General features: G+C 38.8%; 1 protein-coding gene across 3 annotated transcripts; it reads right to left on the bottom strand.

Annotated features, from left to right (window-relative positions):
- Nucleotides 1-449: 449 nt before the first annotated feature.
- On the bottom strand, nucleotides 450-14,475 carry VhaSFD (V-type proton ATPase subunit VhaSFD). 3 transcript variants are annotated; one of them, XM_090178225.1, is made up of 10 exons: nucleotides 14,457-14,475; nucleotides 14,300-14,387; nucleotides 13,389-13,470; nucleotides 12,822-13,017; nucleotides 12,449-12,765; nucleotides 11,011-11,203; nucleotides 10,323-10,627; nucleotides 9,617-9,718; nucleotides 1,545-1,658; nucleotides 450-775 (listed from the first exon to the last, which is right to left on the bottom strand). In XM_090178225.1, the coding sequence occupies exons 2-10, from the start codon at nucleotides 14,370-14,372 to the stop codon at nucleotides 697-699; spliced, it is 1,461 nt and encodes a 486-aa protein (XP_090034351.1). In that variant the 5' UTR covers nucleotides 14,373-14,387; nucleotides 14,457-14,475; the 3' UTR covers nucleotides 450-696. The 3 variants fall into 3 exon arrangements, with proteins under 3 accessions (XP_090034351.1, XP_090034349.1, XP_090034352.1); XM_090178223.1 differs by having other exon boundaries at nucleotides 14,443-14,461; XM_090178226.1 differs by lacking the exon at nucleotides 450-775 and adding an exon at nucleotides 1,298-1,439 and having other exon boundaries at nucleotides 14,300-14,468.
- Between the last annotated feature and the right edge of the window lie 5,667 nt (nucleotides 14,476-20,142).

Genomic DNA, 20,142 nt, shown 5'->3' with positions numbered 1-20,142 from the left:
TAGTGCCGTGACCAATAATATCCAACTTTCCATTCCTGGGGGTGTATATTCTTTGTCTTATCTGGAGTTCAATGGTCGGCGACGGCGGGTTTTCGGAGATGATAAAAGGAACGTTCAAGGGAGGTCGGTGGTCATTGTTAATCTGGAAGCTGATCAATGATTAATTTAAGTCTTGAATTCCGTGAGTTATTTTGTACACGCGTTGACTACTGCTTGAATAAAGAATTTTTAAAAGAAAATTATTCTGTGAACGTGGTTTTTAATTCGGTTTGAACTGACAGAACTCAACGGTCAAACCTTGACCCCTCGTTCCCCTATATTTTATCTACAGAATACATTTTTTAAACTGATAAGATTTCTTAAATGTGTAAGCACCATGCATAGGAATATGTAGCCCACATGTCCTACCATTTTGTCATTTAGGAGTGCTTATTTTACTATAACTCAAATACATTGGTAATTTAATTTATTGAATAAAACAATTTGTTAAACCAGTTTACATAAGTTAAAAATTTAAATCTAATTTATACAGTAATACATTTATTTACGACACATAAATATAATAATTACAACTTTTTTTCAAATATGGTAATTATTTCTTTGCTTATTGCACAAACTTGATTATCCAAGTCTTTTATACCATTTTCATATTCCTCAGACTAGCTATGATGCAATAGAATTACATTCTAAAGAAATCTATGCTGATACAGCTACAACACTTCGCTTAGTCGTTGGAGTTCCAGTTTCTTTCTCAAGTTGCTTTCCAAGATATTCCCTGTGAAAGGAAATTAAAACTGGATTCAGTATTAATAATTGTACTTGATGAATATTTAAGCCCCTTTCACACAAAGGGTTTTCATTGCATTGAGTAATAAGAAAAATCTGAGCTACCTGAGCACCCTTTTTCCATCCAGTGGCGTAACTAAGTCATGCAATACCCCATTGCGGTGCATTGGGGCCAGTGTTATTTATAGGGGTCCATAATCTCAGCTATCCATTAGGACAGATGAACTGTCAATTGCGTAAGAATAGGGGGTACATTTTCCCATATTGCATGGATGCCCAATTTTTCTAGTTACGCCACTATTTTCATGTTTCAGCAAATCACATCAATTTACAGGATTCTGTCACTTTCTAAATTATTTTTAACCCCCATTTTGACCGTCTCTACAATTTAACATAGTCATATTTCACTTGTATACTTGAGCCCCTTCCTTGATGAATTTTTGGCTGTCACTAATTTATAATGATGGTAAACATTAGAACTTGTTGATAATGGGGTAAATTGAACTTAATACTTCAAGTGGTATTTTAAATTTTATTTTGTTCTAGAAAGGTTTTTTGAAAAACAGTAATTTTAAAACATCATAACTAAAATGAAGTAATATGTTCATGGTTTCAAATTCTTTCAATGAGGCCCAAAGTTGGACAAATGCTTGCTAATTTTAAATGAAAAATATCCAAATTAGATGGGGGAAACTTATCAAATGGAAGTAAAGGTTCCAAGAAATTGAATAATTCATTATGTAATAAAATATATTTACCAATTATGAACCATAAGTTTTTGCACACAGAGAAGAGCTTCGTAACGCACATTAGGGTCTTCATGCGCAAGCAGTTGCATCACCAAATGCTTACCACCTAACTGTTCAATGACACTAAAATAATTTTTGTAGTTTAAAATTAAATATATAGATAAAATATGAATACTGAATTTAAAAAATAACTTAAGACTTATACAACGGATGGAGCTTAAAATTCCCGCCATCCGTTGCAATCGAAGTTAAGAAACCGCTCCTACCAGATGTCGCCGCCGCCGCCGCAAAAGAACATAGTTTTTTTATTAGTTTATTTTTTATATTGGATTTCCCTAATATATAAAAGGGACTTTGAGTTTTAAACGCAGAAGAGAAGCGTGGAAATTGAGAGCGAAAGATTTTAACAGAGGCGCGGGGACATGGAGTATTTGGTGAGATAAAGGACTTAATTGAAATTTATTATAATACTTTATTTGATTTTGTTTATTTAAGAATTTGTTAAATAAGAAATAAATTGTTTAATATATTTATTGGTGAAATTGATTCTTCCACCTACACTACCAAAGACTTAGATTTATGTTCAGTCACGCACGTTGATTAACCGAGGGTTAATCTCGAATATAGCTGGTGGAAGTTCACTGTCTCTGTATATTACGTTGTGGTATCACAGGGAAGGGGAACGCCATCCGTTATACTGGCACCCGAACTGGGGCTCGAAATCCCCTGTCTTTCTAAAAATATATTGCTTTATTTTATTGCTATTGTCTGTGGAAGAATCATTTAAGTTAATTTTGTTAGTTAGCCTGAACTAATTGTTCGCCCTGACCTACACGGAATGGCACAATTTAATATGCACGATTTTGCGGCCGCAATGGCTCAGGCTTTTACAGCCGCTCAATGCCCACCGCGACCCCCGAAAGAATTATCCTTTTCCGGTAAAAATGGGGAAAATTTACGAGAATTTTTAACTGCGGTCGACGATTTTCGTAGAGTCTATCAATTAGCTGACGCTACCATTTTGAATTACATGCCCTTAATGCTAAAAGGAGGTGCGTTAGCATGGTATAGACAAGTAATATATCCTGATGTCAATAATACTACCCTACTCGATTTTATACAGGCTATTAGAGCCCACTATTTACCATATGAAACCGAACGTCATCTTTTAAACGAGTTACGACAAGTTAGCCAGAAAGATGATGAACCCGTCACGGATTTTATAACTAGAGTGTTTAAATTAAATAACGGATTAATGACTCCCGAAACAGACGCCGAGTTAGCCGTCATTATTAAGAATAATGTTAAACCCGAGCTTCGTGCGCATCTTCTAGGGTTTACCTCAAATAACCTAGCCGCTTTGCGAACTCGGTGCGAAGCTCTCGAACGTACTCTCAAAGATCAAAAAAAACCATCAACCCCTCACCCTCAAACATTTCGTTCGAATCCTAATAGTTCTAGCGCTTTTAATTCCTTCCGATCGAATAATACTTCTCGCCCATTCCAACCACGTTCTCATAATGGCATAAAATTTAATAATTATCATCCTGACTCGGGACAAAATCGTTTTTCACCTTCTCCAAGATCTTTCGGAACTCCTCGCACTTTTCAATCATCAAGGTCTAACAATTCTCGAAACCAATTCCCGCCGAGAACCACTCCGTCTGGTTCTCCGTTGGAGAATACAGCCAGAAATTATCAAGCAAACCAGGTTAAATGTTTTAATTGTACGGGTATTGGCCATTATTCAAGGGATTGCCCAACGCCACGTTCGGGAAACGCCGAGCCGGGCCGCGAAGAGGGAACGCGTCGGTCCGATCAGGGGGCGCAACCCAGAATAAGTTCCCGTACCAATTAGGTCTAATAAACAGACATCGTCAAAATCCCGTTGGGATTAAAATACAATACAGTCACGGGGAATATGTGACTAGGCTTGACTCTGGAGCGGACGTCTCCTTCATAAGTCTCGCTCAGTGGCATAAACTCCACAGCCCCGACCAATTACCCTCTAATTTACAACAGGACGGCGACCAAGTCGAGTGTATTATGTTGGGAGATGGGAAATATACGTTTACGCGAGGTTCTGAAATTATACCTTTCAAAATCGGCAATGTTTATTTTAGTCATGAATTTCATATAGTGCCCTCACTATTGTGCGATTTCATTTTAGGACATGATTTTTTATCTCAACACTCAGCTATGTTAGATTTTAAAACTAACACTTGTCTAATAAATAAAGCCAGAGTTCCTTTTAGTACCGAAAACTCTAGAAACAAACCTACCCCTATAAATGTTGAAATAATAGACCAGGTTATTCAAAAGTCAAATCTCTCCGTCCGTCGAGCTCAGGAGCTTCGCTCCTTATTCTTTAATTACCCTGAAGTTTTTAGTGAAAAAGAGGGACGGACTAACCTCGTTTTTCATGAGATTAAAACGGAAAATAAAATACCAATAAAAAGCCGTCCCTATAGAGTAAGCGACGAAAAAAAACAAACTAATCGAAGATCATGTTAAGGAAATGTTACGTTGTAACATTATCCGACCGTCTCTAAGTCCTTGGTCTAGCCCGGTCGTGTTAGTATACCAGCCTAATAGAGGAAATAAAGTTAGATTTTGTGTCGATTATCGTCGTCTCAATAAAATTACAGTAAAAGATCCTTATCCTCTACCTCATATCGAGGATATGTTAACCCGAATGAAAAAGGGTCGATTCATTACGGCCTTAGATCTCCGCTCGGGATATTGGCAGATCCAAATGCACCCTAATAGCATCCCTAAGACCGCATTCGTCACAAGCTCTGGTAAATACGAATTTAACGTTTTACCCTTTGGTCTTATGAACGCCCCTAGTACCTTCCAACGATTAGTCGATGAACTATTCCGCGATGGTAAGGAATTCGATCTCTGTGTCTATCTTGATGATATTCTAATAGTGTCAGAAACTTGGGAAGATCATATTAAAGCTATAGAATACGCGTTAGGTCAACTTCGAAACGCCGGTCTCACTATTAAAGTTGAAAAATGTCAGTTTGCTTTAAAAGAAGCTAAGATACTTGGGCATATTGTCAATGACACAGGCATTCATGTTGATCGATCACGGTTCGAAGCCATAGAAAAATTTCCTAGGCCGACTAATATTAAACAACTACAAAGATTCCTGGGACTCATGGGCTGGCATTCTAGGTTTATACCGAAATTTTCCTTATTAGCCGAACCCTTGCATAGGTTAAAAAGAAAGGACGTTCCCTTCCGTTGGGAGGATGAACAACAACGCTCCTTTGAACTTCTTAAGGAATCACTGTATAAAGCTGGTCCCTTGGCTACATTTGAACCTAGTGAATCTTGTATTGTTACAACGGATTCTAGTGATCTTGGGCTAGGATGTATGCTATCCCAAATGCAAGATAATGTCGAAGTTCCTTTAGCGTACGCAAGTCGTCTTTTAAATGACGCCGAACGGAAATATACTACGACCGAGAAAGAATGCTTGGCGATTCACTGGGCCATCAAAAGGTTCCGTCCGTATTTGGAATCTAAACCTTTTACAGTTATAACCGACCACAAATCATTGCAGTGGCTTTTTAATGTGAAGGACCCCAACGCGCGGTTAGTCCGTTGGGCTATGTTCTTACAAACTTTTAATTTCCAAATAGTTTACAAGAAAGGTGTCGAGAATGTTGTGGCAGATGCATTATCTCGAGCCCCTCTAAACTTAGCTCCGATGGAGCTTCGTTCTACTACACAGATAGATGATGAGGACAGTTTAGTATTACCACCTGCCCCTCATTCTATGTTTTATACTTTCTCACTCAATGACGTTAGTCGTACTCAAACACAAGACCCTGAGTGCGTAGCTATTCGAAATCAGTTAAATAACAATGATCCAAAGGCTCTTTCTAAATTCGCAATTATCGATTCAATCCTTTACCGTAAGGCCTTTGAAAATCAACCCCAGAAAATATATCTTCCCCAATGTCTTCGGCAAGACGCTCTTCGACTGTTACATGACCATCCAACATCAGCCCATAGAGGTCGTGATAAAACTATCCTGAAGCTACGCCATCGTTATTTTTGGCCTACACTCCGTTCGGATGTGCAAAACTTTGTAAAGAATTGTCTTATTTGTCAACAGCATAAAGCCCGAAACAGTAGAGTGCCCGGATTAATGCAATCTACCACTTCCGTGGAACCATTTGATATGATAGGTGTAGATATTATGGGTCCCTTACCCCTTAGTCAAAAACAAAATCGTTTTCTCCTTGTATTCGTTGACTATTTTACAAAGTACGTCGAACTTGTGCCTATACGTCGGATTACGGCCGAAGTTTGCTGTAAACAGTTACGTGACTTCGTGCTCCGTTGGGGTGCGCCGCGAAAAATCTTCAGTGACCAGGGACGTCAATTTATATCCACATTGTGGGCCGACACTTGTCACCTTCTAAAAATTCGCCCCAAACATACAACTATTTACCATCCCCAGTCGAACTTAACTGAACGTCAAAATCGTGTCATTGGCGAAATGATCTCAATGTACGTGGGCAATAACCATCGGTTATGGGACGCTCACCTACCGTTTCTGCAATTCGCTATGAATACCGCGCCGCATTCCAGTACCGGCCATTCCCCTTTTTATTTAAACACTGGTAGAGAGCCTCGAATGCCATGGACCGTCGATGGCTCCCCTGATCCTATTTTAGACAACCACGACCGTTCCTTCCAACAACTACGTGAAGATCTCGCACATGCTAAGCAATTAATGTGTAAAGCTCAAGAACATCAGCGCCGATATTATGATATTCGTCGTGATGCCATTGAATATGAAGTTGGGACTCTTGTGTGGGCCGCAACCCACGAACTTTCCCAGGGCGCGCTGTATCATGCTGCCAAACTAACTCCGAAGTGGGAAGGCCCTCTCCGAATCATCCAGAAATTCTCACCCCTCGTCTATGACCTTGTCGACGCCGTCACTGGTGAACCCCGAGGCAAACGCAACATCGCCCAATTAAAATTGTATATTACCGACGCCTCTTTGATCCCTGCTTCACCATCTTCAACCCCACCTCGCCCTGCCCCTACCGCCGACGATTTTCACGCCGGACTAGCGGCTGCTCCTTCTGATTCGTTATCTCGCCTTGTTGAGGGGGAGGAGGATCGCCTCGATCTCGAAGCTCCCTCAACGTCAGCCCGCCCGCAATACGTTCCAGCCCAAGAGGTCTATCATGATCCCGCTGTTTCCTCTCTTCCATTGGAAGTTGACGAACTCTGTGATCATTCAGTCCCCCCACTTCAGCCGGAAGTTGAATTAGGTCCCGTCGCTAACGACGAGTTAATGGAAACGACTTTGGCTGACGTTCAAAATAACTATGATGAAACCCATAACGAAATAGTCTCTGAGACTATACCATTAGATACCAATCCCCTACTAACAACAGACCAAAATATGACGGATGAAGACCAGGAAATTCTTGAAAAACCATTCCGTTCTGGATGGATTAGAGAATTGTGCTCCCGAGCTACCGTTCGCGCTTCCGGTCCGAGTGTAGATATCTATTATTACCCCCCTGGCTCGTCTAAACGGCTTCGTTCGAGACCAGAAGTATCACGATTTCTGAAAGAACACCCCACCATCGACTTATCGGTGGACAATTTCTCGTTTCGCCGTATTGCCATTTCAAAACCCCCTTGGGAACGTCTAAGAGAGGCTAAGATCAAGACAGACTAGTTTTAATTATTATGTTTCCTTCCTTCCAGACACTATGTGCGACGCACCAAGTGCTCTTAAAGGTCGGTGACCGTACTACGAGAATGCCCGCTTTCCTGGATATCGGTATTCCTGTGGAAATATTAACTTCAGCAGCAGTTGTGAAATTAGACATAGAAGTACACCCTCCGTCGGAGGGCCTTCTTTGCTCTTTTTTCCACCGTTTTCCCGATTTCCCTGCCGACCAGTTCTTAGGAAGTGCTAAAGATGTACAAATAGTTCTAGAGGGACAAACAGCGAAATTTCAGGAGATTGCCATCATTCCAGGAGCTGACATCGCCTTTCTGTTCGGCGCCCACGCTTTGGGAATATTTCAATTGCTATTTTGCCCTTGCCCTGTATGCCTCGTGACGACTGGTGGCCTACGATTTTTTCAAGCCTTCTCAACCGAAACGCACCATCGAGCTTCTATTGAACCAGTTGTATACACACCTCAAGGAACGCAGACCGTCGCTACACAGACAACTTTCCATAATGTACTAGTTCCATCTTCTGTTAACACGATTCCCTACTATGACCATACTGAGATGAACCAAAGTACCAGGTCACTTTTAGACGGATCCCCACTTGTTGATCTAACCACTCCTCCGGCCATCTTCGAGGATCTAATAGACTTTACTTCAAACGAATCTAACCAGGACGTATTATTAATTTATATTTCTGACGAGGAACCTTTTGACCTCAATGACGACTCCGTTACCGATTTCGACGAAATTTTGCTCACTTACGATGTCATCGACACCAAGGAAGAATCTTTACCCATAAAAGTGCAATTACATCAAAATGGCATGACCACCGTTTGGCCAGCAACGGCCACTAGAAAAGAAGTCACTGAATTTACAGCTTTCCGAAGGTTACCCAGTACATCACTTCCAACGCCCGTCAGTCAGGCCTCCTTGGAACCAGTCCTCGAGAAGGAAGTACCGCAAAGCACAAAACTCGTCTATGGGATGAATCAAGACCCCACTAAGGACTACTCTCAAGCCCGATGTAAAAGATGCCTTTTTCGAGGACACATACAAAAGCATTGCCCTTATGCTACGTCGGACCTTCCAATGGTTCGTCAAAGAGCTCGTAGCAATATAAATCCATCAGATTAACGAAAGTGATATAAAAGAGCTACCAAAGTTTTTTCTTTTTGTGTTCCCTTACAAGCGAACCCTTCCTATGATTTCTTTCTTCCAATTGGGAGGAATACAACGGATGGAGCTTAAAATTCCCGCCATCCGTTGCAATCGAAGTTAAGAAACCGCTCCTACCAGATGTCGCCGCCGCCGCCGCAAAAGAACATAGTTTTTTTATTAGTTTATTTTTTATATTGGATTTCCCTAATATATAAAAGGGACTTTGAGTTTTAAACGCAGAAGAGAAGCATGGAAATTGAGAGCGAAAGATTTTAACAGAGGCGCGGGGACATGGAGTATTTGGTGAGATAAAGGACTTAATTGAAATTTATTATAATACTTTATTTGATTTTGTTTATTTAAGAATTTGTTAAATAAGAAATAAATTGTTTAATATATTTATTGGTGAAATTGATTCTTCCACCTACACTACCAAAGACTTAGATTTATGTTCAGTCACGCACGTTGATTAACCGAGGGTTAATCTCGAATATAGCTGGTGGAAGTTCACTGTCTCTGTATATTACGTTGTGGTATCACAGGGAAGGGGAACGCCATCCGTTATACTTAAATTAATTTTGCAATAATACAACCCTAACTTAGGTTGAGCGAACAATTAAAAAGAGTTACTGATGAGCATGAAAGTAGAGATCCTCCTAAGCAGATGATGCACATTTTTTACTTTAAGAACCCGAATTGTCAAGACCATCAACAGAATAATCAGGCTCTGTCTGCTTTGAGGACCTCAAACTCGTTCATTCCCAACTATTGGATAAGCTAGTAGTTTATCTTTTTTTGTTGGAAGAATGACTAAAATTAGGAAATTACTTTTGTTTTCCTTATCCATAAAAACTTGCTGAAGTTAACTGTAATAGTAAATGTAAGGAGCTGTTTGCTGGCATGGCACGATTGGCTCTCCACCAACCTCCTATGTATTGTAATCTTGCTCAAATAGCAATTTTATGTTCCAATTCAATAATTAGTCATTACTTCACCATTATTATTTTTACTTTCCTGCGGTTCAAAAGTTATACACCACCAAATTTGTTTTTGGCAGATGTGTGAACTGTGAAAGGGGTTTATAGCCCCTTTAAAATTATTATCTAACTAAATAAATCTACATGAAACTGCTAATCTTATTCCTATCACAAAATATCAATATAGTAAGCAGTCTAGTATAATAACAAAAAAATTACTTTTTTCCTCTAGGATAATGTCTGACATATTCTCCAATATCATGAGATGCAACACTCAAAATAAGAGGATCTTTGCTGTTATCCAAAAGGTGGACCAAGATCCTGAAGTGTGAAACAAAAAGAGATTTATAATTTCTTTCTAAGCAAAATAAGTAACACGCATGGTACAGTTGAACACATTTGACAAATATTTTTCCTCTTTTAATGGGTATTGATATATTTTCCATCTAATTCCATGAAAAATGCACGTGAGATTGTTTATTATTGTTTGTCGCATGCCACTATTAAATAGGAAGAGGAAATCCCTAAATTGCATTGTATTGCCCACCCTCTGCTTCTTTTATTTGTTAAATAACAATGAGTTTAAACAAATTAGTATTGTTAGTTGCATGGAAAATGAGGGTTCAGATGTTATTTTCACCCCATATAGTCCGAGCTCCAACCCCTCGTAAATTAACTAGAAAGATTGCAATGGAACTATTTCTCTATGAAATCATACTTCTTGGTGATGATTTTTGTACCAAAGGTGAAATTTATGGGTAACAACTATTTTCTGATGACGAAATATATTAGCCCAAGATGAGGCTAGCAAATTTTCCCGGTTTATAACTAATTTACACTAAACTTCCAATTTTTAATGTATTTATCAATTTCATTTGAATTCAAGCGATTGACATCATGACAAGAAATATATAAACTGTCTTACTTCAAAAGTTCATGGGAATGTTCGTTAAGTCTAGTGGCATTTTCCCTCCAGAATTTCTCAGATATATGAACTGGGCTCCATTCTAAACGACCTGACTTCACTTCTGTTGAATATTCATCAAATGAACTTAAATCTTGTACACTAGCTTGAAGACGCTCGTTTAGAAAATCAACATCTTCAACGATATCAGCGTCCTCAAATTTGCGCCCTAGTAATATCTCGAGCTGTTTCAGCACTTTACATTGCACCATCGCTATTGCATTGTTGCGACTAGTTTCAGGATCTTCACATTTTTCAATTAAATTCTGAAAAATAAGGTTATATCAGAATTATTTTCAGTTCCAACCTCTTCATCGATAATACTGCGTTGATGTATTCACATTAATAAGACAGTTTCATGGAAAATAAGACATAAATGAATTTGTATTTTTGGATAATTAGTTTGCCTGGAAGGTCTATTTAGGCCAAAATTGAGGTTCCAAAAAAAACGGCTTCTGTTTGCATAACAATGAGGCTTACATGTTTTTTGAGTGAATTTAAACTTAAAGACAAGTACAGCCTAGTAAATATATTTAGAAAATAAAAAATAATATTGAATTTGTGTGTAAAATTAATGTTTAAGCTTTGTGAAAATAGCAGTTCATGGGAATTCTGACCTCCACACTTTGAACTCATTAACGTTACTTACTCTCAATGTAGCTAAGATAATTCTTGTAACTTTTTCCTTAACAGATTCGCTTAGTATATCTGCTATTATTGGAATAACATTAAATCTGTTCATTTTTTCTGCCAAACTACTGTTGAAAGTCATAACCCATAGGCAGAAGGTAAGCTGGTACTGTATTTGGAAATTTACACGACCTGCTAACACAGTTACAACTCTGAAAAGAAACACAAAAATGTAAAATAACTTGTTACAAAATACCTCACAAGAATAATTTTTCCAAAAGTTTGCATTCATAAATATTTTCCCATAAAGAAGCAGAACAAAATCAGACTTACTTTATTGTTATAAAACTATTAGCACCAATGCTAATAGTTTTAAAATACTAACTGAAGTCTGAATTTACCTTACTACAAAAAAACTCCAAAATAATTTTATTAAAATAAAAAAACATAAGTAATTAGTTAGGCATGCACCGATATATCAGCCTATTTTTCTAATATCGGTATCAGCTTAAGCAAAAGCCGTTATTGGCTGATACCGGAATTATAAAAATATTTTCTGAAAACCATTTAAAAATAGGAAAATTCTCGATTAAATAACTGATGATAATATTTTATTTAATTGGCCGCACCACGTACGCCAGACTTCAGAAGCTAGATCATACAATTTTTTTGGACAGGGGGGTTACGAGTGTAAACAAATATAAACCACGATATTGGATTTGAATATATATCACGTAAAATGAAAATAAATGTAAATGTTTTTTATGAAAAATTAGAATAAAATGGTACGACAGTGTACTGAATTACAATGATTTTATCATATACACTACTGTTATGATAGATAACTTTGTTAATTACAGCCAATATATCGTCTGATATTATTGGCCACAAATAGCCGATATATCGGCTGTACCCATATCGGTGCACAGGTCTGGACTGGGACCTAAAACCGGCCCGGGCATTTTAGAAACGTTGGCCCCTACTTCCCAAAAAAATACTACATTGTCATGCTGGCAAGACAGCCTCACGGCCGTTTGACCACACCGGCCCATCAGGCATTTGCCCAATCTGCGCTAGGGCCAGTCCGGGCCTGTCGGTGCATCCCTATAATTAGTATGTACTATAATTCAGTCCACAATTACACTTTAGATTTAATGTGTCTAAATTCAAAATTTGTATTTTGTCTGTTTTTCCCGTAACTTTTATTTCTACCCCAAATTTCTACTAGAGTGCCAAAGATAAAATGATAAAGAAGGATAATACAAATAATGATAATAAGCTAAGTTAATCTCCAACATTTAGTGCCTTTAAATCAGGTGGTAAGGAAAGAATTAAAAGCTATGGTTACACGTATGCATCCTGGAATAGAAGTTTCTCAAATGATGTAGCGGAAAAAAGGAATTGACTGCGTTTACAATTTGCCACAAACTTGTAAAAAATAATAATATTTTACTTACGTAGATATACCATCAACTCCAACAAAAGCTATTTTGTATTCATCAATACGCAACATCATTTGAAGGCAACGTGCAACTGACTGAATATATTCATTATTTGGAAGGCGAATTTGGTCCTTAAGCCATGTTAAATAAAAGTGTAAATCTGAACCATCCATAAGCTCACGGCTCCAACAAGCCATTTTAGCCACAATTCGACTTGTCATATTCATTATAAAACCATCTGGTCTATTTAAGAGGTTAAGAAATGGTGTCCATACTGATTCTCGCTTTTTACGAGAAAATTCCTTAAAGATTTCAACTCTCGTCTTATCTTCCTAGTGAATCAAATAAATTAAGGATGGTATAAATTACCACATTTTTGAGAACTTACTTGCAACATATCATCAATCATTATAAGAATGTACTGTATAGTTTGATCTTTTGAAATATGTCCTAATAGATTCAAAAATGTTCTTGCACCTTGAATTCGACTTTGGGGATCTTTCAAAAGATTTTCCCTTTCTGGCGGGGTTGATGTATCAAAAGCCACGATAAAATGTAAATCTTCATTACTAATCATCTGCCCTCTGAAAATGAAAACAAAATTTGAGGCAAACATTATAAATACAAACAAACCAAATTTACTTAAAAATTTTATCTTACATTAAAAATTATAATGTTAAATTCAATAAATCTAATTGAGGGCAATATAATAACCAAAATAGTAAATACCAACAGAAATTTGTCAGATATTTGTTACGACTTCTGCAGACTTAATTACTGACTTTACAAAGTTTACCTACAAATACTCTCCAGCATTCTACATATAGCTCTCCTTTTTCTGTGACAATTTAATTAAAAATGTGGGGTATTTCAAATTTTGCAAAAAGCAGACTTACTAATAGCTTACGAAGACCTAAGAAATTTAATATTAGAGTCATTTAGACTTCGTAATTACTTTTGATAGGACTGCCAATTCACTCTGTGTGATCTAATTTCATTTGCACGCTGTTGAAGAGTACTCGTAGCAGCCAGTACACCTAAAAAATAAATGTAATTAATTTAAACTAGCAAATGTTGTCAATTTTCTTGATTCTGCACCAATTATCATCTGATAAATACTGAAATGATTTAAATTTCTGTAATTTAAGTGAAAAAGATGCATTCAGTCACACTCAGTGGAGTAGTCATTGAGCAATTGTTGAGTGTGGTTTCTCACAGTAGTTTTTTAAGTTTTGACAAACTGGGTGTAAGAGCTCAATGGTATAGAGTGGTTACCACAAAAAAAAATATTAATTTAAGTCTTTAAAAAATTGATTCTTTGAAAATTACATATTCTACATTTAGGATATCAGGTTTCAATAAATTCAAAAAAAAATTGAAGGTAAAGATAATATATTGTAACATAAAATATTTAAAATTGAATAATTTCAAAATGACATTTTCTACCTCTACATTATTAGGTCTAGTGGGTTAATTTAGCTGCTTTTATACCCTAAAACGTATTTTCACATGGTAAATTATTTTTAGACCGATTGTTTAAACTTCTAGTATATCATGTTTGGCTCTAGTACATAATGAAAAATTGTTGAATTTAGTGAAATTTTCAGAGTTTCTGTAGAGAATACATTAATACTATATAGTTCAGATTCTGACACAATTTTCCACAGACCACCATCATTTCCCTTTAACAAAAAAGATTGAAATGGAAGAGAAACGAGAAACACAAGGATGGTCAGCAAAACTGCTGGGGTTAAGGAAACATGCCAAAACCTTTATTTTGGTACTTAATACCTAATTTTTATCATGATCCTAAAAACTTAGAGTTAATTCAAATTTAACTAAAAAACATTGTTTTTAAGTCTATACCTCCTTTTTCAATATCATCTGGTAATCCAGTTGCTAGAAGATCAATCTTTCCAAGGTCCATTTTTCCACTCATAATGGATAGACGATACTGAAATAAAATTAATTTAGCCCTAATATAAAAAAAAACAATATACTTAGCCTACTCTAAGATATTTATTGAATATTATAACAATTTAATTCGACTGAAATTTACATTCGACTTTATATCAGAGAAGTATAATCACATGACTACAGTAGTTTTCTTTTTTTATGATCCTAGTCAGAGAGCTACACCTTATTTTAAATGAGCTTATGGTGCTAGCCTTACGCACCTTGGAATTGTTTCTTCTTCCTGGTTTTGAAAGAGTTTGTGCACAAAAGACGAGAGCAGCGCTATTGTTAGAAATTATGAATAAATGAACATTAAACTTCGCAAAAAAAGTAAAAAAATAAACTTTGGAGAGGTACAAAAACTAATATTTAATAGGATAAACTTGGTCGATAGGACTTTTGGCGAAAATACAAAAAAATTCTTTTTTCGTGTATCCATAGACAGTATATATCCCTAAGGGGACGAGAAATCGCCTACCTTCCACTGCATTAACGTCGCTGTTTCTCTCACTGACGCTCTGTTATTGAAAGAGTGGGGAAAACACGTAAGCTTCTAAGCGCTTCAAATGACCTTGAAAGTTCCCGTTTTTAAAGTACGGCCGTCTTTATTCGGTTGGGGCCCTAGCATCGACACGAACTCTTGCAGCTGGCCGCAAAGCGACTGTGGTGGGGGTCTAAAAATCAGAGCGTATTCTCGTCCCCTTAGGGATATATACTGTCTAGGGTGTATCACTTTTTACCTCTCCGAGGGGAGTTTGTATCCTAGGAGGGGTTATACAACCACCGTGTCTGTCAGGCCTGCGAACGCGTTCGCATTTTCGTGGCAAAGGGTAATCACTGCGTACCCAGTTTCTTAGAATCAGGGAAAAGGTTTTTCCAAAAGCGCCCTCTTTTTGTCATTGGGTGTAGTATAATTTTTTAATCGGCCGGGATTCGAACCCGAGCCATCTTGCACGACAGGTGAGCGTTCTACCGCAGAACCACGGATACAGTTACGCTTCACTGAAAATTAAAAACTCTTCCGAGGAGAGGTATATTTTGGCTTGCCAACTTGTTAAAACAGCAGTCTGTTTATGAAAATTGAACTTCTTGCGTTCGCCGTTACGTGGCTCCATGTAAATTGAATAGGCTAATTCAATTCTCAAAATCTCAAATTTGACGCTATACAATGCCTATTGAAAATTAAGACACTTTCCAAAGCAAAACTTTTTAGTTTTGGGGAATTTGATACCAAAAACAGCTTTTGTGTATCAGTGTAACCTGTTAGTCATTCTGCCAACAAAGAGAGATAAATTTCTGGTGTTTCTTCAATTATATATAAATGGAGGAAGATTCAAACGATTATGTGGCCCTTTAATTAACGTTCTTTAGATTAGGGCCAATGTACCACTCCTTATGCATGGAGTCTGCAGGAATATTGAACCGGCTGGGAGTTCAGTTTCAGTTTCACCTGTGGGTGAACGGCGTCGGGGTTATTTTAGCCTTGCGCCATCTATATGTGGCGACTATATTTTCTTTAACATAATTATGCAGGAAGGCCCTAATATAACAGCATACAAATTACAACACTGCACGTCCTCCTCAATCTTCTTCGCGTCACTTGCCCATCCACGCCCAAGCTACCTCTACACACTTTCGATCACTTATGTGCAATAACTGTGGTAAATCACATCAACGTAATGAATGTCCAGCGAAGAGATTTTCCTGTCTTCGATGCGGATCTCTAGGTCACTGGGCCAGCAAATGTGAGGCATTTGCTCTTGACACAGACACCCTGCTACCTGATGAAAGGCCAGATGCCTATTCTTCTTGCGATGCACCTTCCTACTTTATACCTACTCCATCACACCCCGACTCATTATCGGATGACTTCGATGATTTCTCACTATACGGCCTCACACTTGACATCCACAATGTCACAACCTACAATTCTCAACAATATACGTCCAAGCCTACCACAAACATGCTTTGTACATGATTTGTACATCTACAACCAAGTTGTAACTCTGAAACTGGATACTGGCTCGCAAGTGAACATGCTACCGATAGAGCTATATCAATCTTTTCCGTTACAACCGCCCCTCCACCAACCTTCTCACAGAGTAATGGCCTATGCAGGTCATACCGTACCGGTTGTGGGCGTAGCCACCCTTCCATGTGCCTCTAATTCTTGCCGAGCTTACTGCGATTTTTATATTACTACAGCTTCTAATCAGCCCATTTTTGGTGCCAAAGACTCTTTAAAATTTGGTTATATTCAACGCATTGAAAACCCACTATTTACAAACCAAAATCTCTCAACCGATTCCTTACTGACACCCGCGACGTTCCCAAAACATCTCTCGGACCAGCTAAATCTCTCCCTTGTTTCACCCTCTGACATAATCGAGCAATTCAATTCACTTTTCAACGCTATTGGTTCTTTACCTGGTGAACATGACATAAAACTCCACAAAAGTGCTATACCGTGTATATCGTCCACGCGAAAAATGCCTCATGCTCTTCGTCCCAAGGTGCAGAAAGAACTTCAGCGTATGTTAGACGCCAAGGTAATTGATCCTGTATCTGGTCCAACAGAGTGGGTTCACCCCATGGTTGTGGTCACCAAGCCTGATGGCTCCTTACGAATTTGTCTGGACCCACGAAAACTTAATGCAGCTATAAAAAGAGAATACTACCCAATGCCAACTACACAAGAAATTTATGCTCAACTTCACGGCTCGAAAATATTTACGGTCTTGGACGCCAAGAGTGCCTTTTGGCAGATTAAACTTACTGAACAAAGCTCAAACTTGTGCACATTTGCCACTCCATTTGGCCTCTATAAATTTCTTCGACTTCCCTAGGGCATTTGTACTGCTACTGAAATATTTCAGCGCACTATGAAAATGATTTTTCCACCACACTCATTCCCCAACTTACACATTTCCACGGATGACATGCTGCTACCATCACCTGACATTACATCTCACAAGCATGACCTCGTGAAATTTCTTAACACAGCTAAAGATCACTCACTAACCTTCTCCAAACAAAAAATGCAACTTGCGGTTGACAAAATCAAATATCTCGGCAATGAACTGACACCCGCTGGAGTGCAAATTGACTCCGCCAAAATTGACGCTATCACCTCAATGTCCCCCCCCAACCGACGTCAAAAGTCTACAACGTTTTTTAGGCATGATTAACTATCTAGTACGTTTTATTCCCGATGCTGCCACTCATACCTCACCCTTGCGTAATCTACTTAAAAAAGGAACTGAATTCACCTGGGATGACAACTACAATGAACACTTTAACCACCTTAAAAACTGTCTTACCACCGCACCTGTTCTTGCTTTCTTTCGCCCAGATCGACCTATCGTGCTGTCAGTTGATGCCAGTCCCACAGGTGCCGGAGCTGTTCTTCTGCAAGATGATCATCCAGTGGAGTATTCCTCCATCTCATTCAACACGACGCAGTGCCGCTATGCACACATCGAAAAGGAACTCTTAGCAATAGTGTATGCCTGTGAACACTTCAACTATTATCTCGTTGCCACTAAAGTCACGATTCACACGGACCACAAGCCGCTTCTAGCCATAGTGCACAAGCCTCTTCACCTACTCTCTCCTCGCCTTCAGCGATTAGTTCTTCGTCTCTCAAGATACGATATACAATTAGTATATGTTCCAGGAAAAAGTCTATTTATAGCGGACGCACTCTCCCGCTCCCCACTACCACAAACTTCATTTGACACCTCTGACTTGGATGGCCCCTGCACAGCACTGCATACACTCACTACCTTATCTGACGCTAAATTTACCGCATTCACGAAAAAATTTTCTAACGACTCTGACATGGTTCAACTCAAAACGTACATACAAGAGGATTGGCCATCATCTAAAAAGTCCATCCCTCAAAGTTTACATCAATACTGGCAATACAGAGATGAATTGCATTACTCTGAAGATTTGATCTATCGTGGCACCACCCTACTGGTACCTCCTACCCTGCGCAAAGAAGTCCTTACCCAACTTCATTCTACACATCAAGGTATCACAGCTTGTATCGCCAAGGGAAAACTACATGTATTCTGGCCAAACATGGTACACGACATAACCAATCATATCCGTACATGCTCAATCTGCCAAGTTCGTGCAACTTCCAATTCTTCCCAACCTCTTCAACCTCATCCTATTCCTAATCTACCTTGGCAAGTGATTGGGACGGATCTCTTTCATGTGGATAGCCGAAACCTGATATTGGTAGTGGACTACTACTCTAAGTTTGTTGAAGCACAGGAACTTACCAACACAACAGCGGATTCAGTAATTGCCTTCATGGCTCCCCACTTTTCACGTCATGGTGCACCGTCCACTCTAATTTCAGACAATGGACCCCCCTTTAATTCAAATAAGTTCCATAGCTTCCTTGAAGAATGGGGCGTACGCCATATTACTTCAAGACGGTATTATCCGAAGTCCAATGGCCTCACGGAACGCACCGTTCAAACCATAAAAAACGCTCTAATTAAAACCAAAGAATCAATTAAAGGACTGAGTTATGTCCTTCTGGAGTATCGGAGCACCCCGCATTCAGGCCTTTCTAGTCCCGCCGAGTGGCTAATGGGTCGTCGCCTGCGCACTCCACTTACTACCACTCAAGATACCTTGAACCCTCACTTTCCAACTACGGACATTAAACTTCAACTACAACACAAGCAAAACCTAATGAAACAAAACTATGATTCGTTTTCCCATGTCAAGCCATTGTCTCCACTGAAACTAGTACAATCTATTCTGTATCAAATTGCTAACCGCTCATGGCTTCCCGCGATTGTCACTGCCATCGGTCCTGAACCACACACCTACATCATAGAAGATGCCCAAGGTAAACGTTACCGTCGCAATCGCACTGCTCTTCGCCCTAATCTTACTCCACCCATCCGTTCCCGAACTTTTTATCCTTCTAAACCACTCACGGCTACATCACAACCCATAACATCTACACAATACCCAAACGATGACCCCCAATATCTTACTATCATGCGCACCTCATCAACGCCACCTACATCCTCACCTCTCAAGACTATTCCTTCGTCATCCAGTGGTTCATCCAAGCCAGCCTCTTTTCGCCAACCACCACTTCCCGCACTTACGAACACGCTGCAGCACAAAAGTCTCCACTCGAAATTCCAGCAATCACATACCAATCTTGCTACTACCAGAAATCTACAATCTCTACAGGTCCACAAACGCCCCCAAGCTACAACATCACTCTCACCGTCACTACAAAGACCACCCGAACCTTCTCCACAAGAGGACCCCATAGTTCCTGGCAATTGCCCTCACCCGTTGATGACATCCAATCCGGTCGCGCTTCGCGCTGATACCAACGCTGCTCTTCCACATTCAACTTCTCGCTATGGTCGCCCAATTCGACCAAACCATCGCTATGAACCTTAAAAACTTTCTATTGTTCTTCTATTGTATATGATTGTAATGATAATTCCCCTCGCTAGAGGGCAGAACGAGATGTACATAAAAAGAGACTAAGCAGTCTCAAGATCAGATAGAAGTTTAAAAAAGTATTAAAGAATAATGCTAAAGTTATATTCGAGTTTTAATGAAGTCTAAGTAAACACAACAAAATGGACATTATTATTGCCACCTGTGCTATTCTGCGACGTGCGGTGCATTGACATTCTGCTCGGTTTCCTTATTTTGTTTTCCTTTGTTTTTGGTGTAATTCTACCATTTGTACAGTGTAC

Source organism: Leiobunum rupestre, chromosome 6 (genome assembly GCF_980474605.1).
Source record: "Leiobunum rupestre chromosome 6, qqLeiRupe1.1.hap1, whole genome shotgun sequence".
In the NCBI taxonomy this organism is placed as follows: domain Eukaryota; kingdom Metazoa; phylum Arthropoda; class Arachnida; order Opiliones; family Sclerosomatidae; genus Leiobunum; species Leiobunum rupestre.
Note: the sequence above shows the minus strand (reverse complement) of the source record. Positions and strands in the feature narration are given on the sequence as shown.